The sequence below is a fragment of the Brachyhypopomus gauderio genome, chromosome 3 (genome assembly GCF_052324685.1).
Source record: "Brachyhypopomus gauderio isolate BG-103 chromosome 3, BGAUD_0.2, whole genome shotgun sequence".
In the NCBI taxonomy this organism is placed as follows: domain Eukaryota; kingdom Metazoa; phylum Chordata; class Actinopteri; order Gymnotiformes; family Hypopomidae; genus Brachyhypopomus; species Brachyhypopomus gauderio.
The window spans coordinates 4,998,375-5,026,130 of record NC_135213.1 but is presented as its reverse complement, the minus strand read 5'-3'; the positions used below and the strand labels follow the sequence as shown (position 1 = coordinate 5,026,130).

General features: G+C 40.8%; 1 protein-coding gene and 1 long non-coding RNA gene across 3 annotated transcripts; one reads left to right on the top strand and one right to left on the bottom strand.

Moving 5' to 3' along the window:
* Positions 1-372: 372 nt before the first annotated feature.
* LOC143510063 (uncharacterized) lies at positions 373-21,944 on the bottom strand. The gene is made up of 2 exons (XR_013129875.1): positions 21,818-21,944; positions 373-862 (listed from the first exon to the last, which is right to left on the bottom strand). It is a non-coding gene; the product is annotated as an uncharacterized LOC143510063 (long non-coding RNA).
* On the top strand, positions 4,557-26,811 carry LOC143510062 (chemerin-like receptor 1). Of its 2 annotated transcripts, XM_076999060.1 has the most exons (8): positions 4,560-5,523; positions 6,764-6,844; positions 17,268-17,339; positions 17,614-17,658; positions 20,414-20,529; positions 21,214-21,949; positions 24,569-24,661; positions 25,298-26,811. In XM_076999060.1, the coding sequence occupies exons 7-8, from the start codon at positions 24,601-24,603 to the stop codon at positions 26,374-26,376; spliced, it is 1,140 nt and encodes a 379-aa protein (XP_076855175.1). In that variant the 5' UTR covers positions 4,560-5,523; positions 6,764-6,844; positions 17,268-17,339; positions 17,614-17,658; positions 20,414-20,529; positions 21,214-21,949; positions 24,569-24,600; the 3' UTR covers positions 26,377-26,811. The 2 variants fall into 2 exon arrangements, 1 of the variants encoding a protein (XP_076855175.1); XR_013129874.1 differs by lacking the exons at positions 17,614-17,658; positions 20,414-20,529; positions 21,214-21,949; positions 24,569-24,661; positions 25,298-26,811 and having other exon boundaries at positions 4,557-5,523; positions 17,268-17,538.
* Positions 26,812-27,756: the final 945 nt, after the last annotated feature.

Genomic DNA, 27,756 nt, shown 5'->3' with positions numbered 1-27,756 from the left:
TGATCTACTCATTTCAACTGACTGTGAAAACTGCTTAAAAAAAACTTAATTAATTGGCATATAACCTTTTTAAAATTGTAACGCAAATAGTAACGAGTAACGAGTTACTTTTATTATAGAGTAATTCAGGTACTAACTCAGTTACTTTTTGAACAAGTAGTGAGTAACTATAACTAATTACTTTTTTAAAGTAACGTTCCCAACACTGCTTTTAACTGAGTAAAAGTGTTTTTGCAGTAGAAAGTTGTTCATAATATATTTAGTAAAAGGACAATTCATTTCATATAAAGATTTTTATCAATAAATTTTTCACTAATACAAAGAAAAAAAAAGTAGACTTATTATTAGTTCCATGTAATTTTGGAATGAGTGTACTGTCAATCAATCAATCAAAGTTTATTTGTATAGCGCTTTTAACAACTCAAGTTGTCGCAAGGCAGCTTTACAGGATTTACAAGTTTAACAATACTATGGGTCCAGAACCCTAATGAGCAAGCCAAAGGTGACAGTGGCGAGGAAAAACTCCCTATGATGGTGGGGAATAGGAAGAAACCTCAGGAGAACCAAGACTCAAAAGGAAACCCATCCTCCATTGGGCGGCCCGTTAACACACAAATACACAAGTCACACACAAATCACACAATCAGACTAGGTAAAAGGTAGAATTGAAAGTTCTGGGTTTTGATATTGTCGCTGTAAATGTCTGTTGATGAACGCCAGGCTTTCATTCCGTGTCGGAGCAGTGATGCTGGTATTGTAGGCTCCGACTGCAGTGTTACTCCCCAGGTGAACCCCGGCATCAGCACATCCACCAGCAGCCAGACCATCCCCCAGGTGCCTGCAGGTGCCTGTATCCAATCGTCTTGGGTAGAGCCATGCAAGAAGATAGACAATACAGACTGAGTGGACATGAATTTAAACCACCATTGATTTAAATGTACATAGCTCACGTGCCAGTGATGAGCATGTGGCTCCGGCAGACTAATGTATAGCAGCATAACTAAAGGGAGGGGTTCAGAGGTGACCACAGGCATGAGGGCTCACTGAGACATTGCTTTCCAGTCAAGTCATAGTCACAAATAGAGTGATGCCAAGACACAGCTGGATGACAGCATCAACATCTCAGATCACCAGAAATCTCAACGTCTGGGGGCCCCCAAGCCCTTACATCTTACAAGGGGAATGTTAGCTGAAGGCTTGATTGAACAGGTGAGTCTTAAGTCTAGATTTAAAGATTGGAACTGTGTCAGAATCTCGGATTGGAGCTGGAAGGCTATTCCATAATTGAGGGGCTTTAAAAGAGAAAGCTCTGCCTCTGGCTGTAGTTTTACTAATTTTTGGAACTAGGAGAAATCCAGCATTTTGGGAGCGCAAAGGGCGAGATGGGTTGTAGTAATCAATGAGTTCACTCAGATATTGTGGGGCAAGACCATTTAACGCCTTATAGGTTAACAGGAGAACTTTAAATTCAATGCGATATTTATTCGGCAGCCAATGTAGTGCGGCGAGAGTGGGACTAATATGATCGAATTTCCTAGCCTTGGTTAGGACTCTAGCTGCGGCATTTTGTACAAGTTGTAGCTTCTTTATGGACTGTTTAGACTCTAAACAGTCCATAAAGAAGCTACAACTTGTACAAAATGCTAAACTTTAGAGCATCCAATCAGAAGACTTTTACAGTAGTCCAATCTCGACGAGACAAAAGCATGGACTAGCTTCTCTGCATCAGCTCTGCATCAAACAAACAGCAGGATAAATTTGTTCAGCCCTCAGTGTTTCCTAGAGAACAGGTTCATAGCACAAGGGTGCCAGGAAAGACTTCTAAAGTTTAATGAGGTAGACATTTAGTTAAATACAGAATAAATATGTCTTAAAACAATTTGTTTATAATAAAACATATGTATGATTGGTGTGGTCCTTATCAGGTGAGGTCCAGTGGAGTCAAACTGGATGAGGGCGAAAACTACAAGATAAATAGGGAACAAGAAGATAAACAGATGTTCTAACTGAGGGGCAGACATGCAGATAATAGAATGAACTGTTAAGGTTTATTTTAGAATCGTCCTTTTGTTGTGGCAGTTGGGCTGGTTATTGTTTTGTGTGTGTTCTTCTCTCTTTGTCTTTTTTTCCTCCTATTCCCTTCCCCAAATCCAGGTGGAGCTGTGCCCAGGTGTGGCTGCTGTGGGTGGAGTCAGTCCCTCAGAAGTATATAGGCGGAGGATCCAGGAAGTAGGAGAGAGGGGAAAATGGTGTGAATGGGTTGCCCGGAATGTTGGCCTTGTGTGTGTTTGTTGGCAACTGTGTAACCTGTGTGTGTGTACACTAGATGGTTGAGACAGTGCTCTTTGCTAGATGCCTTTTTACAACTTGGCTTGTATATGTTCGTTTGTAAATATGTTGGGTTCTTTTTGTTATCTTTTATGTGGACTGTAAACACCTATGGCTGGAAGGGGGTAAGCGCCAGTTTTGTTCTGATTTTCTCCTGGTTTTGGCTAAGTTAGGGAGCCAGGCTGGGTTCTTGTCTTTTTGTTGACTTCTTTTTTGTAGGTAAAGTCAGTGTTTGGGTTGGAGTCAGTGTTGGGTTCTGTTTGTAGTGTTGGCCTTGCTTATCCCCCGGAGAAACGGCCTGCTATTCTTTTGTTGGTTTGGTGCAAGTCCCTTACAGTTCCCAGGACACACTGCTGATTGGCCACAGTAAAGATTGTTTGTAGAGCAGTTCTATATTGACTGGACACAACTGCCCACACTGTAACACCACCACTACCACCAAAAGGCTTGTGTGGTAACAACAGTGGCTGATGCATATCAGCACTCTCCATGATGTCTCCAACATCATAGCACTCTCCATGATGTCTCCAACATCATAGCACTCTCCATGATGTCTCCAACAACATAGCACTCTCCACGATGTCTCCAACATCATAGCACTCTCCATGATGTCTGCAACATCATAGCACTCTCCACGATGTCTCCAACATCATAGCACTCTCCACGATGTCTCCAACATCATAGCACTCTCCATGATGTCTCCAACAACACTGGCGTCCACCATTTCTGCTCAGTGTGACTCAAATTTCATCAGTGAACAGCACTGAGGCCCACTGCCCCCTCGTCCAGCGTAAACGCTCCCTGGCCATCGTAGGACGATGGACCCTGTGCCAGCTGGTGTGGTCGGGTACCCTTGCAGGTGGTCTAGCACACAGACCACTCTGATGTAAAAACTGATCTGTTGAATCTGATGTTTCGAATGGTTTGACCAATTGTTAGACCTTGTCTTACTTTTTGTGAGTATTGTATAATTAGACTGGAATCCAATGAAATCCCCCAAGAACTACTAGAAACAGTATCTATTTTTTGTTTGTTTTATTAATTCCATTTTTTATTCCTCTCTTTCTTTCAGCAGAGATACCACGAAGTGGGTGCTCGAGGCCTCTTTACTGTCTTTAGCAGCACAACACACACACACCGGTCTCCTACCATACTGGTTCTCACTCTCACCCTGTACATGTGCGCTCCCGAGGCGCTATACTGCCACCCTATGGCGAACTACCAAAACAACGTGGCTACTTTACAAAACAGCTTACAACAGAAAAAATATAACTGGTTGACTTATAGTAGTGTCATTGGTTCTCATAAACATTTGTCAATAGTGTAATTTCTCTAGCATTTCTTTTGAAAAAAAAAGCACAACTGAACAAAATTTTCAGTATTTTACTAAAATAATTTATTCATCACTTTACTGAGTGTACAGCACGGATGCAATATCCCTTCATGCAACTGGGTGGAACAGATCTTCGTGGTGTAAAGCATGCGATCACTGCGATCATAAATGTATAAATATGCTAGAAAGCATATACATTTTGTACTGCTTAGTGTTTTAAAATAAGAAAATGGACTAACTGATAGCGAAATGATAATTGTCTCGGAGGAGGCGGACACTAGTGTAGAGAAGACTGGCGGGTTTCGGGGCAAATCCAATCAGAGTTCAGGTCATCAGGAGTGCAGTCGGACACGGAATAGTAACCAATAGCCTACGTACAGACGTAACATAACTCAGGCGAACACCACGAACAAGATAGAAACCGGCACACACTGAAACAAGGAATTAATAATATAACTAGGATTAAACGAAGGGACAATGGTAAAATACCAACCAGCCAGCAAAAAACGCAGCGTCTATGTACGAAGACCGGCAAATATGAAGACAAACACATACGCAGGGTTTTAGTACACAGCCAAACAAGTCTTTCTCTTCATTTAAACTGCGGTAAAGTTGGTTTCACGTTCACATATTCTGAATTAGGCGTGTTATTTTTAAAGTATTACTGTCACACGAAAGTGGTGGTTGTAAAGGACCCAGAGCACTGCACGCTCTGTTTTCTGCAAAAATGTCAATAACTTTTAAACGATCCTTCATAAGACCATAAACACGTTGTTACATATTAAATGTATCCTAAACAACAACCTACAACTCTTGAATGGGTATTTCTACCTCTTACCTCTTTGCGGTGGTCAGTTTTTGTTTAAACATTTCAATAGCTTTTAAGTGGCTCATCATATGACCATAAAACAAAGTCTATTAGGCAAATTGCATCCTAAACAACAACCTACAACTCAGATATGCGTATTTCTACCTTGCACCGATTTGTGGTGGTCAGTTTTTGTCAAATATTTCAATAGCTTTTATACAGTTCATCATAAGAGCAAGTTTCATTACATCAAGTGCACCCTAATCAACAACCTTGTATTATGGTCTTATGATGGACCATTTAAACTGACCACTACAAATTTGTGCAAAGTAGAAATGCCCATTCAAGAGTAGAATGTCATTTGGGATGCACTTTGTCTCATACAACTTATTTTGTGTACTTATAATGGACCGTTTAAAAGCTATGGAAATGATTAGGCAAAAACTAACCACCACAAAGTGGTGCAACGTACCCATCTCTGAGTTGCAGGTTACAGGTTTAGGATGCATTTAATGTAATAAAACTTGTTTGGTGGTCTTATGATGGACCATTTAAAAGCTGTTGAAATTATTGAAAAAAAAAAACAGAGTGTGCAGTGCTCTGGGACCTTTACTGTTACAATAGTAATTGTTGTCACAAGGATGTTATCAATGGCTGAGGCTTCCCATGGGTGTCAGCCCACCACCAGAGGTCTGTCAGTGTAAGCTCACACCAGCACCGGAAGATTTGCCGTGTCTGTACATCAGTGCATACAATGTGCTGATCACAGGACAAGGTGACACCCAAGCAGTGGCGGTTCTAGGGGTGGGGCCACAGGGGCATTGGCCCCAGCTGAAATCTGATTGGCCCCCTGAAGTGCCCCTGTCCTGTCACTCATCTGTCCTTTGCCCGAGAGCGATGATCATCAGATTATAGGTGGATACAGTTCCATATCCAAACACTAGTGGCGCCAAATCGGAATGTCCAGCGTGAATAAAGCTTACAGAAGAAGATTTTCACGATCCCGCGGAGAAAGTTTTTCTATCCACAACCGATGGCACTTTTGAATTGGTTGGTAAGTCATGAATCCATGTTTACTCACAGTTGTCACGTAGCTTAAGTCTGATAAACATTAAATTAAGATGCAAAGCTGACATTAGTTAACAGAAGTGTTGCGAATAACGCCGTTAAAAATAACGATGTTAGGTCAGTAACGGGATAATATAATTAATTACTTTTCGTGCCGGTACAACGCCGTTGACGTTACTGGTCATTAAAAGCGGTGCGTTACTATATATTGATATACTAACAGTATATCCGAGCGGACCGCTGCCCAGGCTAGTGAGGAGTAACAGATCTCGATAGGTCACAGTTCTCCGTGTAACACCTGTTAAACTTAACAAGTCAGTAAGCGAATCAGAGCCAGTGTTTTTACACGCGCGCCGAAGCACGCCAGTGAGACGGAGAGACACGCGACACAAACGGAGAAGAGGCAGAGTCAGGAGCAAGCCGAAGAAAAATTTGCATTTTCAAGGTGGCGATATAAACATTATTTAAGAAAATACTTGAAGTTCCTGAATGTCTACCAGACTGTGTATTTGATTTATTTTATTAAGGATAGAGGTTTTATTGTTAAGTTTACTTCTGTTGTGAACAAACCAGTTGTCTCAGGTTGAGAGAATTAAATTTAATTTGATAGATGTAAATGCACTTTATAGTGTAACTGTTTACTTTTGCTTTTTTTTTTACAAAGATTTGGGATTTTAAAGGATTTTATCCTGCACTGGTCTGTGGATGTGCAATGAATATCAAAAGTTAAACACCTTTCTGATCTACTCATTTCGACTGACTGTGAAAACTGCTTAAAAAAAATCCTTATTTATCGGCATATAACTTTTTTTTAACTGTAACGCAAATAGTTACTTTCCCTGGTAACGAGTTACTTTTATTATAGAGTAATTTAGTTACTAACTCAGTTACTTTTTTGAACAAGTAGTGAGTAACTATAACTAATTACTTTTTTAAAGTAACGTTCCCAACACTGGTTAACAGTAGTGTTAACCGAGGCCCTACTTGTGTTTAGACATGAACGTTAGCATTTCGCTAATAAATGCAAATTCATGTTCTTCTTTGTAACATGTGTTAAAATTAAATATAATGTTTGGCAATGATAGAGAGTATAAAAAGAAAGGGTCAGTGTCAGGCAGGAATTCAGCAATTTTTGGCCAAAAGATTGAGCCAGCTGTGACGCTGGGACAGAAGCAGCAGGAGACAGAGGCTGAGGGTGACCTGTTTTATTTTCCATTGAAACTTAGGAACTCAGGCACCACGGCAGTAGAAACAGTAAAGCAAAAAGAAATAGAAGACAAGCGAGCAACGAAGACTAAGGCACACAGGTGAGTAACACTCTTTTCTCCCATGGAGCGAGGCGGGGTAGCCAGGTGAATGCGCAGCACTGGACGGCGCGACCTGTGGGAATAAATACACCCCAGCTGATTAGAGACAGGTGCTAGTATTCTGGTGATCGGGAAGGTGGGAGTGACTGAGGGTGTGCTGCGTGTGGTTGTGGGTGTGCCCGAAGGTGTGTGTTTGGGCGCCCTCTGGTGGCCTCTGGGCCGGCCTACCGTGACACTAGCCAGAAGCTGAAACAGAGCAGAGAGAGCAGGGGCGTTGCCTGGGTATGTAAAGATCCGGGGCTCAGCACAATTAATTATATTATATATATATAAGGGTATATATATATATATATATATATATTTTTTTTTTTACAATACGTACCCTGATATATAATGTTTACCACTATAATATGGAGTTATATATTTTTTTATTCAACAGATTTAGAAATTAACAAAGGGTGCACAAATTCTGCAGAATGACTGTTGGTGACCTAAAGATAGTGAGCTTTTACTAAAGGACATGGACCAAGTATATTCCATCAGTAAATCCATTCCTCAATAAAGTATGCAAAACAGTATGTCAACAATGGATTTCATGCAACTGTGTAATAATGTAAACAATTCACTTGTTTCTAAATTGTTCTTTTACCTTTTATGACACACTGAAACAAATTATTGAAAGAAATATCAATAATTATTAGTGCTAAGGGGTCTACACAATTAATACTCTTTAAGACTTCCTTATTATCTATCCTGTATGTTTTTGCACAGTCTTTCTTCTTCTAACCTGTTCTTTCTTCAGTCTAGTCCTGATCAGTTCAGTTCATTTCAGGTCTCTCCACATACTAAAAACATGTGTATTTTATTAATAATGTGTTTTCCATACTGCTTGTATTGTCTTCTCCCATCTCTTCTCCAGTTCTACTCTGTTCTCCTCTCCTGTTGTCTGTTCTCCTCTCAAGTTCTCTTTGTTTGTATTAGGAAATAAATTACACCACAATACTTGAGATTTAAACAAACCCTAACCCTCAACTATTAAAAATAAATTATTTTTTGCAACATTCATTCATTTATGCATATTCTAAAGTTTTCTTTTAAAAGCACTTGATAAAGTAAGTGGTGATATGCTGTGCTGTGTAAACTCAATAAAGGATTGTTTATTAGCTGATCAGTTGGCTCCAGTGGAAAACACACAATTTTAGGGCAGTGACCAGGGTTAAGAAACTTTAAACTACCATCATAAAGTATTGTACTAAATTCTGGCTATCCACAACGTCCACATTCTAGCTAACTAGTTAACTGCTAGTTAACTAAATGGATTTTCATTCATTATAGCTTACAGTCCTACAATCCTAAATTATTAAACACAATTTGAAAATGAAATAGTTATTAGCTTATCAGGTACATCAGGGCATGTTGAACATACTAACTGTAACTAGCTATAAGATAACTAGCTATATAAGGGTTTTTTTTTCTCAAACCTTCACTACCTAAGCTATCTAGGTTAACTAGCTAGATAGGTTAACTAACTAGGTTAGCTAACTAATTCCGAAGCTGACTAGTGACAAGCTGCATTTATGCTAAATGCCATAAATGTAAATGTATTTAGCACACAGTGGGTTTGATCTGTGTGTTTTGATTCGGAGACGTGTGTTTTTAACCAGCTATCAGATGGCTCCACAATGTTTACATAGTTAACTACCGTTACCTTTCTTCTTGAAAAAACGCCGTATATCCATTTTCTTTAACCGTCAGCTACCTGCAACCTGCTGCCAAAAATGGCTAGAGCGCATGTGCACTCCCCCACATGTACACCTCATAGTGATGATTTTCCATAACTTTAATGCAGAGGTGGGCAGGAACGCATTACATTTACTCCGTTACATTTACTCAAGTAGCTTTTTGGACAAAAATGTACTTGTAAGAGTAGTTTTAATATGAACGACTTTTACTTTTACTTGAGTAAATATGTGCTGAGAAAAACGCGACTTTTACTCCGTTACAATCGGATTTGCGCCACGCCCTACCGTTACTTTCGTTTTGTAAATAATTCGTCTTTTCAGTGAGAAGACTGACCAACGTCTTGTCACCCGAGTATGAATGACCAATCAAATGAAGCCGGTCAGTCACGTGATCACATAAGCAAACGTTCTCCACCGGTAGCAAGAAAGTGACAGAAAAACCTCCCGAGCATCCCTGACCTCATACAGCCAATGTTCACATTACAAACGTGTAAACAGTGGCGGACTTAGCAATTTGGGGGCTCAAGGCGAATTTTGCTAGGGGGCCCATCAACATTAATATACGAAAAATAAGTTAGCTAATGCCCGGTTCACACTACACGATTTTAGGCTTCACAATTTTTTTGTAGATCGCCGACAGAAACTGTGGTCGGAGGCAAATCGGGGATCACTCGGCGCTCGCTCAGTCGTGTAGTGTGAACTGCTGAAAGACGCTTGCCGAGTAGTCGCCGACTCATCGCAGACGCCCGGCAGATATCTAGCATTGTTTTTTCTTCTACGTGGTGTTTGCTGGTTATCGCGAGAGTTTCGTTTTCGTGTTCGTGTTTTTGGACGGCAGCCAGATGAGTGGCGATTCCCCAGTCGTGTAATTCGTGAGCCCGCATCGCCTAACGTTTGCATAACGTTTGTATGATGTACAGTGTTGGGAACATTACTTTTAAAAAGTAATTAGTTATAGTTACTCAGTACTTGTTCAAAAAAGTAACTGAGTTAGTAACTGAATTACTCTATAATAAAAGTAACTCGTTACCAGGAAAAGTAACTATTTGCATTACAGTAAAAAAAAAATTATATGCCAGTGAATAAGGATTTTTTTGAAAAAGCAGTTTTCGCCGTCAGTTGAAATGAGTAGATCAGAAAGGTGTTTAACTTTTGATATTTATTGCACATCCACAGACCAGTCCAGGATAAAAATCCTTTTACACTATATAAAGTGCATTTACATCTATCAAATTAAATTAAATTCTCTCAACCTGAGACAACAGGTTTGTTGACAACAGAAGTAAACCTAACAATAAAACCTCTATTCTTAATTAAAGAAATCAAATACCCAGTCTGGTAGACATTCAGGAACTAAATAATGTTTATATCGCCACCTTGAAAATGCTAATTTTTCTTCGGCTTGCTCCTGACTTGCCATTTCTGCCTCTTCGTTTGTGTCGTGTGTCACTGACCGTCTGGTCACTGGTGTGCTCCGGCACGCGTGTAAAAACACGGGCTCTGATTGGTTACCATAACGCTGCCTTACCCAATCGCTTACTGACTTGTTAAGTTAAACAGGTGTTACACCGAGAACTGTGACCTATCGATATCTGTTACTCCTCACTAGCTATAGTAACGCACCGCATTTAATGACCAGTAACGTCAACGGCGTTGTAACAACAGGAAAAGTAATTAATTATATTATCCCGTTACTGACAAAATGACGCCGTTACCTAACGCCGTTATTCGCAACACTGATGATGTAATTATTAAATGTAACGCAGTGCAATACTAAAAACCAATTCACACTCTGAGTGTACACACTAGCAATATATGATGATTTAGTTCAACCAAAGTTTGCTACAAATTGATTCAGTTGGCGTCTAGTTGTAGCTACACGTATTGGTCTCATCAGTTAGTGCATTTGTGGAACACATTCAAGTTACACAGGCCTAATAATTAGGAACAAACAAAAATACAAATTAGTTATAATAAATAAATTTTATCAGGGCTCTCAAGTCTCACGCATTGAGCGTGTGACACACGCATTTGACCGTCTTCACACGCTCACACGCCACACTTCCGATTTCACACGGCGAGAAAAAAACATCTAGTTTCTTTACCTCCGATTCATATCTATGCCGCCCTCCACTGGCGATCGATCGCGAAATGTGGTAGTATAAAGAAACACCCCTCAAAAACAGGGGAATGAACATTTACCTGACGAAAATTAATGTTGCTTTGTGTTTCAGGTTTGAAAAGTGCTGGAATTTAGGCTAAAGTGAGGGCAACTCCATTCTTAATCAGAATGTAGACAGCGTGACTGTCGCATGCAACAAAGGCGTTTAATAATATGCACTTTGTTTAATATAAAAAAACTTGAATTTGATAAAGGAAATGTGGAATTTCAAGTTACATCACTGAATAAGCCCTCTTTTTTTATGTTTACTATGCTGGAGAGTAAAGTTTTGCACTAACATTTTGCACTATAAAGCTGTTTTACATTTTTTGTTCTGTATTATGTTGTCAGAATATATGTAATTTACAAGAGAGCCAGTTTCTTTGTTTTTTGTTCTGCAGATAATTAATCGTTTAGACTAGTCGACCAATCGAAATAGTCAATAGTTGAATGGATAGAAAAATAGTCGTTAGTGGCAGCCCTAGTTTTAAATAAATAATAATGTGGTCTTGTAGACAACATGGTTTCTGCTGAATTAGTGTTGCACGGTATACCGATACTAGAGTAGTATCGCGATACTTCGTCATTAAAAACGGTACTATACCCAGTTTGCTTAGTATCGGTGCTATAGGACTAAGTGCGTTTTTTTTTTTTTTTTTTTTTAAGAGCAGTATTTCCAAAGAGTGCCACACGGGGGCAGTGTGCGCATACAGCAGTGCAGCGCTTGCCTCCTCTCTGCAGAATAAGAAGAAACGGTGTACGATGGCTGATAATACAAGCAATATTGCGAACCGTCCTCAGCTTGTTGAAAAACTACACGCACGAAGCGAAATATGGAATTATTTGCATACATTTCAGACAGTCATGGCAACCTCGTGGACACATCAAAACCGGTCTGTAAACGGTGCTTTAAAGCTGTACCAACCAAAGGAGACAATCGATTCTTTTTACATAAAATGCGCTTTCGTTTGACCCACCCAAGGTGCCGTAATGCACAGAACAGTTGGTAATGTTGAAATGGCAGCTAAAACAAACGCAGTGTGTTCGCAGCTCGTCTTAATTAAACAAGGAAAGCAGCAGAAGTGCTGTGTGGAAATACTTTGGATTCGAAGCAGATACAGATGGAAAACCGAAGGACATGAACAAGCCAGTTTGCAGGCGGTGCTTTCGGAACATTTCAACGAAGGGTGCTAAAGTCTGGTTTATACTTGACGCACCGCGAGCAGTGCGAGGGTCCGCGTGGTGAAAATGATGTAATCACAGTAGCCTCACGCGCTGTCAATTCGCGAGGTCGTGCACCTCTAGAATTTTGTAACTTAGCGCGCGCCGCAGCGCAATGAACAGTCATGTTTGTAGGGTTGTTTTGTAGGGTCAATATTTCCCAGCACGTTAAACTTTAGTTAAATATTTATACATATACTCGAAATTATTCGCTTTTGTATCACATTATTTAATGGTTGTTAAATAATAACGCCCAATTTTAACGTCTTCACGTTCTCTCATGTTTCGTCCTGGAATTACAAGAGGCTCGTATTTGTTAACGTAATACAAGAGAACGGTTCAGTCAGACAGCTATTTGTTTCAAGCATTTTCAAGCACGCGGACAAGGTGTGCGGACTCGCACGCTACGGTCACTCGCGAAAGTTTAAACCTAGCTTAACACAACGAATCTGGCCAAACACCTGAAGGCACGCATATTTGTACAAAACATTCCAAGAGGTTGGTGATTATTCCCATTTCTAGTATTATAGCATACAAAATTATGTGTCCGATTATGGCATCCTAGCAAATGTCATATTCTTGGTTTAAGAGCCGTAAGTGCGACAGCATACAGGGAGAAAAAAGAGTGATCGTACTACAATGGATCAATCATCTATGAATACTGAACCCTAATACTGAAGTTTTAGTTACTTAAAGAGTTAAAGTTGTTTAAAGTATACTTAAAATACACTTTTTGCACTAGCCTTTTTTAACTTCTAAATGTGAATTCCAGAGTGCACTACTATTATTTATGTTAATTTATATTAATGTGCAATTATTTATTTTTCTGTTTTAATGTGGTAGGGACTACACCTTTTATTTATTTGACATTTGTGAAACAAAATACAATATTCATTTGTTTGTTTATAAAAAAAATAAATAAAAAGCCTTTAAAACGGAAATGAGCACAGTATCTGACTTTGGTATCGAAATCCGTATCGAATTTCAATACTTTTTAATAGGGATGCACCGAAAATTCGGCCACCGAAAATTTTCGGCCGAAATGGCTTAAATTTGCATTTTCGGTTTTCGGCCGAAATACTTTCATCACCGAAACAACACGGCCGAAACAATGTGCTGTGATGACGCAAGCAAAAATCGCCACCTGCACGCGCTTATTTGGATAAAGCTAGCAAAAAAGTTTTCCAGTGATGGCGCCAAGGCAAAAGACATTACACCAAAAATTATGGAACTCGTTGCCTTAGACCAGTGGTTCTCAAACTTTTTAGACAAAGTACCACCAACTGTCAAACGAAAAACCTCCACGTACCACCTACTACCCCCCCCCCCCCCCCAAAAAAAAAAGAAAAAGCTGTTTGGCAAGTTTAAGTTGTTGACGGGGGGGGGGGGGGGGGGGGGGGGCGGGGGCGGGGGCGGGCGAATGTAAATTGTTACCGGGAGGATGTAAAATGGACACGAATTAAGTATTATATCACGATGGTTGGCGCCAGAGCGAACTAGTAACTCATTGAATCATAGATGTGGATCAGAGGTAAATAAACTAGATTTTTTTTTGTCGACGTGAGAAATCGGATGTGTGGCGTGTGAAGACGGTCAAATGCGTGTGTCTCACGCATTTGGCAACCCTGCTCAATACACACATGTTATAATGTCAGGGTTGCCAACTCTCACGCATTGAGCGTGAGACACACGCCATCCACCGGCGATATAACACTGAATCTGTGTCCATTTTACGTTCGCCACCCCCCCCCCCGCTCAACAACTTTCATTCGCCACCCCCCCCCCCCCCCCCCCCGCTCAATAAAATCTCACTCCAAGCGAACGTCAAAAGTTGGCAACCCTGTAATGTAGTTCTCCTGTAGTTCGTGTTGGTAGTGGTTGGTTTACAGCACAAAAAGTCTTTGTGCGACATGCCCTCATACTCATATCGCACGTAAACAAGCAAGTTGGCTAAATCTGCGACATCTATGGATTCATCTAACTGCAGTGAGAAGCATTTACTCATTTTAATTCTCTCGGTCAATGTTTGTCTGACGTTGTCCACCATTTCATCAATTCTGCGAGTGACCGTGTCGTTTGAAAGATGCACCAGGTCGAACTGTTTAGCGACATTTTCTCCGCACATAATACGAGTAATCCCTTTTAGTTTCTGAATTTCAGGACTTGCCATAATTCTGTTTTAATAAAAAAAATGTGTTGTGTAAAAAAAAAAAAAAAAACCTCAAAGCATCTTTTATTTTCCGAGTTCATCTGGCGTACCACCGCGGGGTGCTCTGCGTACCACCAGTGGTACGCGTACCACAGTTTGAGAACCACTGCCTTAGACGATCAGCTGTTCTCTGTCGTAGGGATTTCGTCGGCTAATAGAGCACAAGGAGCCCCGTTATGTTTTGCCGAGCAGACGACATTTCTCAGAAGCGTGTTTACCTGAGCTGTTTAATGTTGTTGCAACTCACGTCACGTTTTTATGAGAGAATTTATATTTATCTTTCAGGCCAGTCAGTTATAACTAAATTTAACTCGTATAAAATACATATATTTTTCCTCTCAGATAAAAACGGTCTGCAAGCGAGTTTAATTTAATTAGTGGTCGGCCGTTGTCAGCGGTATCGCCGTTAACGGCCCACCACTAATTTTATTTTATAATATGCATTACTGTAATGTCAGTGCTAAATAAATATTTACAAATCAAATTTTGTAGTTGATTTATTCTTTGAATAGCAATGCCTTGATTTTAGTGAAGTTTGCCATAAATCCAATGCTACTAATAATTGGCATAATGTAGGCTATTTCGGTGTTTCGGTTTTCGGCTTTCGGCCTTGGTTTCCTCATTTTCGGTTTTCGGTTTCGGCTAAGAATTTTCATTTCGGTGCATCCCTACTTTTTAAAGTATCGTATCGAAGTTGTAATTCTTAGTATCGTGACAACACTATGCTGAATAGTTTGTGACATATATTTGTGTTTTAGCCACAAACTGGGACAGGACTCTCTCTGATAAGGACAAGCAGAGTGAAGTTGATGACTTAACTCCCCCTTCTACTGAGCCACCAGAGTCACCAATCAGTGCTGATCCTACAGCAGGGATGGGCAACTTCCATGATAAAGAGGGCCAAACATTTTTCAGCACTATTATTGGAGGGCCACATGACCATGCACTTCAAATAATTGAATATGAAAGACACTACAAATTATTCTCAATAAGAACACATTTTCAATGAATTCAGATCTGTATGTTTATTGCACCATCATACATCTATTTTCTGCATATAAATGCATTAACATGTCCTTAATAAGCAACAAAGACAAAACATTTGCTTAATAAAAAAGTGCAAAAAGGAATTTGAACTCCTTCATATCAAAAAACTGTAACGCGTAGCGCGTTGCGGAGCGAGGAGGCAGACACAAACGCTGAGAAGAGCGAGATATAATAAGGGGAATTCCATAGGCGAAGTCATTTGTACAGGCACGGGTCAAAACGGGAGAGCCATCCAAGTGGTCAACAGGACAGGCAGGAGCCGTAACAGGAGAGCCATTCACAACGGAGAAAGACAACGGAGAAAGACAACGGAGACGGAAAATATCTGAACAGCGCTGACAGATAATCCACAAAACCGTACAAACCACAAATAACGGACAACAGGCGAAACACAGAGATACAAGTACACAGGACTAAACTACAGGCATGAAAATCTGTCACCTTTCGGCGAAATTCGCCGTTTTGAAGTTGAAAAGGGTGACCTACGTGAATCGTGTAGATCCGATGAGTTTTTTGTTTTGGGGGGGGGGGGGGGGGTCGGGAGATTATATTTTAATTATCATATTGACTTAATTAGCAAACAGAGCACTTCCGAAATTGGCTATTTCAATGACAGTGGCCAGCAGTTTCCGCCCATAACCTTCATAGAGGCCAAATAGCGTTTCAATCATACGAACGTTCTTCATTCATGTTATTCATTTACTGCTAAGCGGGACGAGAAGCAGGACCTAGTGCTACACCGCGGACAAGTCAGAAGAGCGAACATTTACCACTACATTTACCAGATCGTACATTTACCACTACATTTACTAGATCGTACATTTACCACTACATTTACCAGATCGTACATTTACCACTACATTTACCAGATCGTACATTTTTAATTGGGTGGATTTAATTGGGTTATTAATGGTTTCAATCGTTTTCATATTTTGCGGTAAAACAAAGTTACTGCCGTTCGCTACAGCGTTGAACACTGTCAGATCTAGCCACAAGCTCTTGTGATAAATAGGTAGATAGATAGGCCTGTTAAGTTCGCGTCAACCCCATGTAGTTAACGGTGACATAAAATAAGAAACAAGATTTTTTTCTAGTGTTTCTGTAGTTGTAACTGGTGAATCCAGGGACGTGTGAGGATCACATTCGCACCAGGGCTGAAAAGGTTGAAGATGAAGTTGTAAACTCTTGTCGTTTGAGTCTACCCTGTGCTTTAGCTCATGTTAGAAAATAAAAACACGTAAACCTGTGTAAAATTTTATGGATTTTACTATATTTTACGGAGCCCGTAAGGTGACATCATGTAAAAAATAAATAAATAACGCGTGGCCACGACTTATTAACGCGTGGGAACGAGATACTAACGTCGCCTTTCACACGCGGCAACAAAGTTTATTTTTTCACAGCAAAGCAAGCAGACTGACTGCCCAAGGAAGGTAAACCTGGCTTTATATAAAGTAATACTTAATTATCTTATTCGCACGCGTTAGTAAGTCGTCACCTTACGAGCTCCGTAATATTTGGCATCACCTGTCGCTGTATCCCCGTACACCAGCAGCCACCCCCAACCCACCCCCCCGTCGCAGTATACCCATGACGTCACATGTCAACGCCCCGTCGCCGTATCCCCATGACGTCACATGCCCCGCCCCCCGGTCTTCTCACCTTTTTAACCCCTGACCCATTTTCATGCCTGAAACTAGACACAACTAAACACAATGACGACACGGGCGTGGCAGACAGAGGAAAACCAGGACAACAGACATGCAGGGCGGGATAACCGGGCAAGGAACAACACAGACACGGGAGAGGGGGGGCGTAGCCCTACGTGACAAGAACAAAACAGTCCTGCTCTATCGGTTTTTTTCTTTTAATTATTAAATTATTATTGATCTATTTGCGGGCCGCACTGAGTGAGGGCCGCCAGTTGCCCATCCCTGTCCTACAGGATCTGATGGTTAGAGGCTACTTGGAAAGTAATAACTGATTGCGTGTGTATTGTGACACTAGGCTTATGTTAAATAATTTGTCATTTGCTGCTTTCAGACATCTTCTAGTGTGGTGCACAGAATCCTGTGCAGACGTCAAATGATTGTTCTGCTCCAGTAGGACCTGATGGTATGCTTTTCATTCTGTAAATAGTCTTTAAACTTCAGTGAATTATGCACTCATTCACTTACTGTTACTGAATGCCATGAAAGTTAAAAGTTGAGGGATATTAACAAATGACTGTGTGCTATTGTGTGCAATGATGTTGGACAAATACTTGGCCCCTCTATGAATATTGTGGCCCCTTGATGGCCCCTTACTCAGAAAAATCCTAGATCCGCCACTGCACCCAAGACATGGTTCAGAAAGATCATGATGAAAAGTTGAGAACGTTTCTGTCTAGATGCAGACAAAAGAACAGACTGAATTCAGACAAACTGAAGCTGAGGTAAGAGGAGGCTATATACATAGGACATCACTTGACAGCTGAAAAGGTGCGTGCTATAAAACAAATGCTTAAACCAAAGCAGTTCATAGGTTATTGGGAATGGTGAATTACCTGGCCAAATTCTCTCCACATTGGTCTGACCACTGTCAGCCTCACTAGAGGGTTTTCCATCCACCGAGTTTTTGTGCATTTTGAAAATGCGCATGAAAAAAGCTGGATGGAAAAAGTCCAAAATTCAAAAAAAGCCCCAAATATTGCAAAAAGATTTTTATGCTAGGAGGAGGTGGAAAAGTTAGACTATCACATCGCCAAAATTTGGAAAAACTGGATGGAAAAGGGTTTTTTGCATAAACGATGACGTATCATGCCTCAAGTCATGTGGTTCTGTACATGATCGCGATGTAAAGATGGCAAATGCATACAAAAACAGTTCTGGAGAGAGCAAAAATTGAATTTAACTTCTCCATGTATAGAAAAGAAAAAGAAAAAAATGTTTCAAAACCTCAACGTGCAAAAATGCGTAACTGCCAGATGGATGTAAAAACCACTATTGTTTGGCGTCCTCTCACGTGATTTAAAGTTTATTCGCATAACTGTAATGAATGGAAACGAGGCTTAATTTGCATTTTCTTCTGCCGAAACTTGGAAATTGCGCATTATTTTTTCAAAAGGTTTGGATGGAAACCTGGTTTCAGACAGTTAACACACAAAGAATGTGAGTCAGGGTACCCGCGGGTCCTTAAAAAGTCTTAAAATGTCTTAAATTTAGTTTTCCATATTCAAGGCCTAAACATGTCTTAAAATGTCTGGAATTTTATGAGGGGAGGCATTAAATTATTATAAGTGTGTGTTGTTCAGTTGTTCTGGCGTGATGTGAACTTTGCCGAATCTAGCGCTAGGACCATGCAGAAATTAACCACTCCAGGGTCCTAGTGCTAGATTTCTAGCGTTGGAGTATACGGCCTCAACAACGTCAACAATTTTTGTTCGCCACCCCATCCCCCCCGTTAACCATGTGGAACACACCTGCATCCCCAGTAATAGTATTATTTTTTCTTGTGAGAGGTATTAAAAAGGTCTTAAGTCATTGAATTTGAGATTTAAAAATGTGCAGATACCCTGGTGAGTGGAAATGAACAGGGGTGGGTTTCCCGAAACGTTCGTAACTCTAAGTACTTCGTAACCTCGTACTTACGAATATTCTTAAATTTACGAGTGTTTCCCGAAACTCTTCGTAACTTACGTCGTTCTTATAGTCGTTCGTAAGTTAAGAATCTCCGGACCCATTCGTAACTCACTAAGTACTTCTTAACTCGAAGCTCTCGTGCAGTTCTACTTCAAAAATGATAGAGGCGCTAATTTCACTCGCGCGGGTTTTAATCACGGCATTACTACATTTGCGTTTATGTGTATAATTAGCCTAGTAGCCTATTTTCTTTTGAAGTATTTACATCGCATATACCACAATGTGTCAACAGAAATCAAATGTACTACTTTGAATTATTTAGCATTAGTTTATATCTTCCCAATATTTAATTAAGTCTCTCCGTCATCGTGCAGTCAACATCGTTTCAGACTCAAAATTAATGTATTCGTTGCAAATAAATGGATACAAGTTGGCCTATTAAGCTTGTTTTAACTTAACCAATAAAATGGATTGATTAATCGGTAGCACATATAAGTAACTTGGATTAAGGCTAGCAATTGTGCTTGTGTGATGAACATAGCAGCTCTTCAGAGTACTGGCTTTGAATAGAAGACATAATTTAAGAAGACGACGTAATCCACGAAGCCATGTAGTTCGCCTGAATACAGAATTTTGCCCTTAGCTCCACGACGCAGTTACTGACCGCCCTCCGATTTTATGCCACAGACTGTTCTGCAGACTGTTGGTGATGCCCACGGACTAAGCAAAGCTGACATAAATGTGTGCATGCTGTTACTAAAGCATTGCTTCGCCATGCAACAAAAAAAAAAAAATATATATATATATATATACTAGCTGACAGTGGGTATCCACTCTGAAGCTTGTATCAAATCCCCTGGTGTCCCTTCAGTAGCTGTGGGGCCCAGTATCCCCAGTGCCTTCTCCTCCTCAACAGTGAAGGCACTTGTGGACATTTGACCTCCACCAGTCTTAGCCCTCTCCTTTCTGAGTCCTGCCCCCTTATTTTTGACTTGACTACAGTTTTTTTTGTTTTTTTTTCTGAATTTGATGAACTTCCTCGAGCTATTGAAAACAGTAGGCTATACTTTTGTTTTTGGCTCAGTTCACTCGACAGAAAGTTTCATTTTCTCTGCTTGTTTGCCATGGTTTTGAATAACGTGTGAAAGGTTAATTGTGTGCCCTATTTATAGCCTTGATAAAAGCCTACGATCGGTCAGAATTGCAAAGGTAATAATATGTTCTACTCATTTTTTCCTTGTACTTGAAATGTCAACACTTATTAGTTGTTAGTTTTTATGATTGTCATTTTGCCAATGATGCTTTTGCGGCGTAATTATGAAAAAATTTATGTAAATCGGTGGTTCGGTTTTCGACTAGCGGAGATTTTCCAGGGCAGCTGCAGAGGCGGAGTCAACTAAGAACTACTTAGAACTCGTTCGTAAATTTGGAGACTACGAAGGCTTTTGGGAAACACTCGTAAATTTGGCGTTCTTAAAGTTACGTCGTTCTTAAAGTTGTTCGTAACTTTCTAAGATTGTTCGTTATCGGGAAACCCACCCCAGATCAGCTTAACCAGGCATTTCTCAGTCTGAAACAGACAATTACGAATACATCAGTGCTCAAGTACTACAGTCCAGATGAAGAGCTGATGGTTCAGCGTGATGCTTCGGAGACGGGTCTGAGTGCAGCACTGGTCCAAGGGGGTAAGCCCATAGCATTTGCCATGAGAGCACTGACCCAGACAGAAAAGTGCTATGCCCAAATTGAAAAAGAATTCTTAGCAATGATCAGTTTGGTGAAATTCCATCAGTACACCTATAGACACAGCGTAACTGTACAGTGACCACAAACCTTTAGAAAACATAGTGAGGAAACCACTACTGAGTGCACCCAAAAGACTGCAAAAAATGATGATGCATATTCAGAAGTATGATGTCATGGTTGTATACCTACCAGGAAAAGATATGGTGTTAGCAGACACATTGACATCTTCCTGAGTGCTCACCATATGGCTCACCATATGGCTACAGCATGTACCAATCTTAGCAGACAGTCTCAGTTCAATCCGGTCTGCAACAATAGAGGATTCATGGGCAGTCATGGCCTAGCGGTTAGGGAACTGGTCTTGTGACCGGAGGGTCGCAGGTTCGATCCCCAGACCTGAGGCCATGACTGAGGTGCCCCTGAGCAAGGCCCTTAACCCTCAATTGCTCACTTGTATAAAAAATGAGATAAAAATGTAAGTCGCTCTGGATAAGGGCGTCTGCCAAATGCCATAAATGTAAATGTAAATGATTCGACACTGCAGACTCTCATTGAAAGCATGCAAAATGGCTGAATGACAAGACACAAACATAGAATGAAATCAGGCCTTATTTTCATTCCAGGATGGACTGAGCCATCAAGATGGAATAGTGTTTCGGGGTGAACATGTTGTCATACCAAATGCACTTAGGAGAGACACCATGCATCACCTGCATTCCTCACATCTTGGGGTGGAAGGATGCTTAAGGAGAGCCAGAGAGTGTGTATACTGGCCGGGCATTAACTAATAGATCAAGACGTATGTAACCAAGCGTGACATCTGCAGGTCGGTGGACTAAAAGCAGCAAAAAGAAACACTGACATGAGATACCAAACAGACCGTGGGCTAAGGTGGGCACAGATTTGTTTTCTTTTGACAAGAACTGTCTTGTCACTGTAGATTATTATTCAAATTTTTGGGAAATAGGTTATCTCAGACACAAAATCCTCAAATGTGATAAGGAAATGAAAAGCCCACTTTGCCAGGCAAGGCATCCTGGACATTGTCATTTCGGACAACGGAACACAATACACATCACAAGAATTCCAAAGATTCAGTGAGCAATGGGAATTCCTGCAGAAAACTTTGTCCCCGGACACCCTCAGAGCAACGGCTAAGCTGAATCTGCCATCAAAACAGCCAAGAGAATTTTGCACAAAGCCAGAATGGCTGGACAGGACCCTTACCTTGCTCTCCATCACAAGGCCTGGACACCAGTCCAGCACAAAGACCTCTCAGTCGCTGCACCAGAACACTGCTGCCAACAAAGGCAAGTCTTCTAAGGCCAAAGGTAATACGGGCACAGCAGAGACTGAAAGGTAAGCAACAAAGACACAAGTGTACCTATTACAACGCATCAGCCAGAGACTTGGACACACTGAAACAAGGGGACTGTGTGCGCATACAGCCATTTGAACCTCACAATCTCTGGAGACTAAGCATGGTCCTTGTGGCTGTAAATGCGAGATCCTACAAAGTCCAATTAGAATCAGGTGGTGTTCTCAGGAGGATTTGGAAACACCTCCGAAGGGCCCATGGACAGATATTAAGTGAGCCTATAGACACTGAGACTGTCGTCCCACCACAGACTGTCCCTGAAAATCACACTACCTCAGACGGGTGACAAAGACTCTCCTGACAACAAGAACTCACATGTGACCACACAGGCTGATTGTATAGTGGTGAAACCACGATGCTACAAAGACGTATTAGTTGTGGGACTTTGGGAAGGGAAAAAAAGGGAGAGATAAAGAGATGTTTAATGAGTCCTGTCATTCAGAGATTACTTTGTTTGATGTACTTGTTTACAGTTAGAATAGAATGGAATAGAATAGAACTTTAATGATCCCACAACGGGGAAATTCACGTATTACCGCAGTGTTAAAGGAAAGGGAATTTTTACATGCCGTTTATATCTATAGATGTACACATACACATATACATGAAAAAGTAACACTTATGTGGCAGTGACAAATAAATAAATGTATGTTTCTGTGTGTAAAAAAGTGCCCTGTGTGCACATACAGTTCAGTATGTGACAAAAAAAGAAAAGGGATGTTACAATAGTAATTGTTTTCACAATTGAGTGTGGCACCGGAAGCGGTGAAACTAGGCAAGTGTGAGCTAATACTACGTTCTGTCTCTCACCTATGGTCACAAGCTTTGGATAGTGACTGAAAGAATGAGATTGTGAGAACAAGCGGCTAAGATGTAGTTCCATGACTTATTAAGACACATACATAGATGTGTCTGGGCTCAACATGAATGAACCCCCTTCCCAGAAGAAGAACAGAACTCTATTACAGAGTAAAATTGACCCTTTGTAAGGGTTAGGCGGGGATGGGGTTGACTCCCTCCGGGGTGCAGGAATGGGTGCAGGCCTCTCCTGAGACCTTGGCACTCGAGCAGGCCTCCCTCGGGCCTCAGGAACTGCTGCAGGTATAGCTGAGGTGTTGTCGTGGGGTGCTGCAGCCGTTTTTGCTTGCAGGTGTGGAAGAACTGTGACTGTTAACACAGCTATTGGGGCCGACATAGGACCAGTGCCATCCCTCAGGCCCCTAATCCTCCCTACACAACCGATGGGGTCTGCTTGATGGGCCCTGAGGGCTCTATGCTCGGATCCACAGCCCCCTCCCCAAAAAGGTTTTGATTGGCTCTCCCTCAGAAGCCCTGATTTGGGGAAGAGAGCCAGGAACCAGGAAGGGCTGGGCGGTGACACTATCAAATCTACGTTCGAGGAAAACCTTTCACAGTCCATGACTCATCAGGCCTGGGGATTAGCATAACATCAACCCATTCTAAAGCCTAAAAGCCTAAACTAGCATGTGCTCAGGTAGTTTAGGGCAAGTCAAGTACTGGAAATAAAATCCACACTGTAATACAAAGCATTAGTTGTCTCTCTGGAGTACTCACTAGGGAAATTCACTCATGAAGACAGTGCAATCTCATCTACAGCAAGATGTGATTGGAGTGAATCTAGTTGCTCTTTGGCAGTTCTCAAATTAACAGGAATGGATGGGCTGGTAACCGGCATGATTTCCAGCTCTCTAGCTGTGTCCATATTTGGATAGTCAATCTAATTGTTGGGAGCTGGAAGGCGGACACTAGTTCTGCTGAGAGCTGTATTTATTAACTGGGGCATCAGTATATGCAATCCCAGTAGTGTCCTGGAACATAGCCGTGCCGACACCGACCGTACGCAGACGGTGAGGCATATCAAACTTTATTCACAAACAACAATATTAGAACTAAAATATTACAAACACTAAATCACAGCTCGATAAATAACAAAGTATTAACACTCGAAGAAATTAAATCAACATGCACCAGACATTCACTAAAACATACATACGACTGACGACATTAACCATGACAATAAGACTTACACAGAAATAACCAGGATAGGGAGGTAACTAAACTGGGAACACAGAATGGAGAGCAAGAGGAACAGATGAGGACATCGACCATAAAGGACTACTTGACTAATTGAACACAAAACACATGCATAGAAACTAAGGAAGTAGAGATCATAACCTTAACATGGAACTAGCGAAACTTAAGTGATCTTCGATAAGACGCATAGTCAGAATACATTAACATTTGGTAAGATAACAAAACAAACAAAACAAAACTCAATGACTTACAATGAAGCATGGAAACGCAGGGAATATATACCAAACTAATAATACCAATAACTAGAAACGTGAAAGAGGAGTGGCTAAACAGAAGACGTAGACAAGACTGACAGAAGGGGTGGATCCATGCGTGACAGCCTTATCGAAAAAGTTTTGCTTTTGTGTTTAACTGGTGTTATGACTAGTACATTTGAACTTTGAAAATTTGACTTTTTGATTATTGTACTCTTTGTTCTCAGGACATAGTAAATGTAATTGGTTTTGTGACGACCAACATTTTGCCATAATGTCTTGTCAGTGCAGGTTTGCACAGAGGTCTGTTTCACTGAGCTGAAATGCAAGTAAACCACCACCACCTCCACCCACAAAACATCACCCCTCCTTCCTGTCCATGCAGTAAGCATTTCTGCACTAAATCATCATTTGGTGACCTAGATCTCTTAAATGTTTAAACTGAGTGAGAATCCACACATCCCTGTACCTGTGAGGTATGTAATTTGCTATTTATTTATATTTTTTGCCTTGACTTTAGATGTCTAATTGAATAGTTATGTTTTAGACTAAAAGCAATTTTTAACCATTCAAGGGTAATATTGTCTGCTATTTTCAAAGTTTAACAATGATACACTTATTTGCTAATTACACACTTCATTCAGTATTCCAAGATAGTATCATATGGCATGCAATTAATAAATTTTTTTGCTTAATGTATCAAAAATTATTTACTAGGACTGACTAAGTCAGCGAACCCTTTAGAAAAGGAAGCAGGATGGACTGTCGGGCCAGTGAGAAAGGGTGAGAATAGAGAAAGGAGACTGGGGGAAGATGATGTGCTAAACAAAATATATTAGCGAAGTGCTTGCGTGGAATTCGGGATCCAGCAAATGTATAGCTTCCAAAAATGTAGAGTTTGAATCTACTATGCTACCAAAGTGTGACATACGCAATGTGTGTGCAATATTGTGTTTAGTAAGATGAAATATAGGGCAGGGACTTCAATGAAGAAGTAACACTAAAACCTATTCTTCACAGAGACTTCAGATGAATTAGCTTGTTTTACAATGGACTCAATGGACATGGCTCTCACTATGGATTACTCGGAGTATGACAACTATACAGCAGACAACCTGACATATGAGGAGGTGTCTGTTAGAGTACACCCCACGTGTTCTGAAGATGTTCTGTGTATGATGATGGTGGTCATCAATTCAATCATCTTCCTTCTGGGAATCATAGGGAATGGTCTGGTGATCTGGATTGCCAGCTTCAAGATGAAGAAGTCAGTCAACACGACCTGGTACCTCAGCCTGGCCGTGTCCGATTTCCTTTTCTGCTCGTTCCTTCCCTTCAACATCTTCTACATGGCAACATCTGAGTGGAGCTTTGGTCTCTTCATGTGCAAGTTCATGTCCTTCGTCATGTTCCTCAACATGTTCAGCAGCATCTTCCTCCTCGTCATCATCAGCGCAGACCGCTGTGTGTCGGTGATGTTCCCAGTATGGGCGCAGAACCAGCGTACTGTAGGCAAGGCCTTGGTGATGGTTAGTCTGGCATGGATCATCTCTGCTGCTTTGAGTGTCCCATCCATCATTTTCCGTGATGTTCAGCAACACCTGGGCACAAGTCGTTGCCATACCAACTATGCCACTAGTCAGCACAGCCACACAGCCATAGCTACAAGCCGGCTCACTGTTGGATTCCTCATCCCATTCCTGATCATCATCACTTGTTACTCCATCATCATCTTCAAATTGAGAAGCAATCACATGGCGAGATTGAGATCCACCAAGCCGTTCAAGATCATGACGGCACTCATTATGACATTTTTCCTGTGTTGGCTTCCATACCACACCGTAATGCTGATGGAGCTGTACCAAAGTCTCTCTGTGGAGGTCATCCCTATCGCAATTAAAGCTGGCAGCTTGGTCGCATCGGCCAATAGCTTCCTCAACCCCATACTCTACGTGTTCATGGGCAACGATTTCAGGCGGAAGTTCAAGAGCTCCCTCCTTTCAAAAATGGAGAATGCGATGGGAGAGGAGGGACGCACAACGAGCCGCTACCTGTCCCGATCCAGCTCCATGGATGCCAGAGCTTCCACTCACATCTGAACTTCAACAAGAACCATGTTAGAAATAATGCAGTTCTGGAACAATTTTAAACCTTCTAAAGAGCTTTTGGAACTACCAGAACATTTTAAGGTTGTATTTTAAATGGGTAATAATCTGGTTATTAAAAATTAACACGATAATTACACTCTGGTTTTCTAAGACGTTTACCTGAAGGTAGGGACTGAGACGTCTGTCTCTGATGATGTTCTTGAGTTTTGACTGTTTTTCTTATGGATACAAATTATACTTGGTCTTCATAATAGTCTTAATCAAGAACACAAACAGAATCAGCTCGTTTAATTCAGCTCAAGACTGGCTGTAAGTGATGACCAGACAAAGCACCTTCTGATGCTCAGACTCAGTGTAAATATATTTTTACTCTTTCGTTCTGCTGTTTCCTGCATTGTGTGCACGACATACATGATGATCTGTTGTGGTTAATGAGCAATAATGGCCTCATTTTATGGTAGCACTTTACATTGTGTTGACTAACTAACGTGAAGTAATGCATTAGTTAACATGAACAACACATGAAGTAACACATTAACAATAATTAACTAACGTTAAGTAAACACGTAACAGTTGCGGCTCCTGTTTTCGCTCATTGTTGCTCGCAACTTTTTTGTACTGATTTACCTACATAAGTAATGGGTAACTTGGAAATATCCAGAATCTATCAGCATAGGAACTGAAGTATGTCCATACTGTTTTTAGCTCTTTAGTCCCTTTTGATCCAAACTAAAACACTAAAGCTCTAAAAAGTGGCGAGCAACAAAGAGCCAAAACAGGAGCCGAAACTGTTACGTGTTTACTTAACGTTACTTAATTATTGTTAATGTGTTACTTCATGTGATGTTCATGTTAACTAATGCATTACTTCACGTTAGTAAGTAAACACTTAATGTAAAGTGTAAAGTGTTGACTTGGCTGAAGACGTTCTTGTGAATTGATGCATTTAGTTTAACATGCACTAGATTCATCACTTAGCTTTACTGTGTGTGTGTGTGTGTGTGTGTGTGTGTGTGTGTGTGTGTGTGTGTGTGTGTGTGTGTGTGTGTTAAGGGGGGTATGGTTTAGGGATGCACCGAAATGAAAATTCTTAGCCGAAACCGAAAACCGAAAATGAGGAAACCAAGGCCGAAAGCCGAAAACCGAAACACCGAAATACATTATGCCAATTATTAGTAACATTGGATTTATGGCTAACCTCACTAAAATCAAGGCATTGCTTTTCAAAGTATAAATCAACTACAAAATTTGATTTGAAAATATTTATTTAGCACTGACATTACAGTAATGCATATTATAAAATAAAATTAGTGGTGGGCCGTTAACGGCGATAAAGCTGACAATGGCCAACCACTAATTAAATTTAACTCG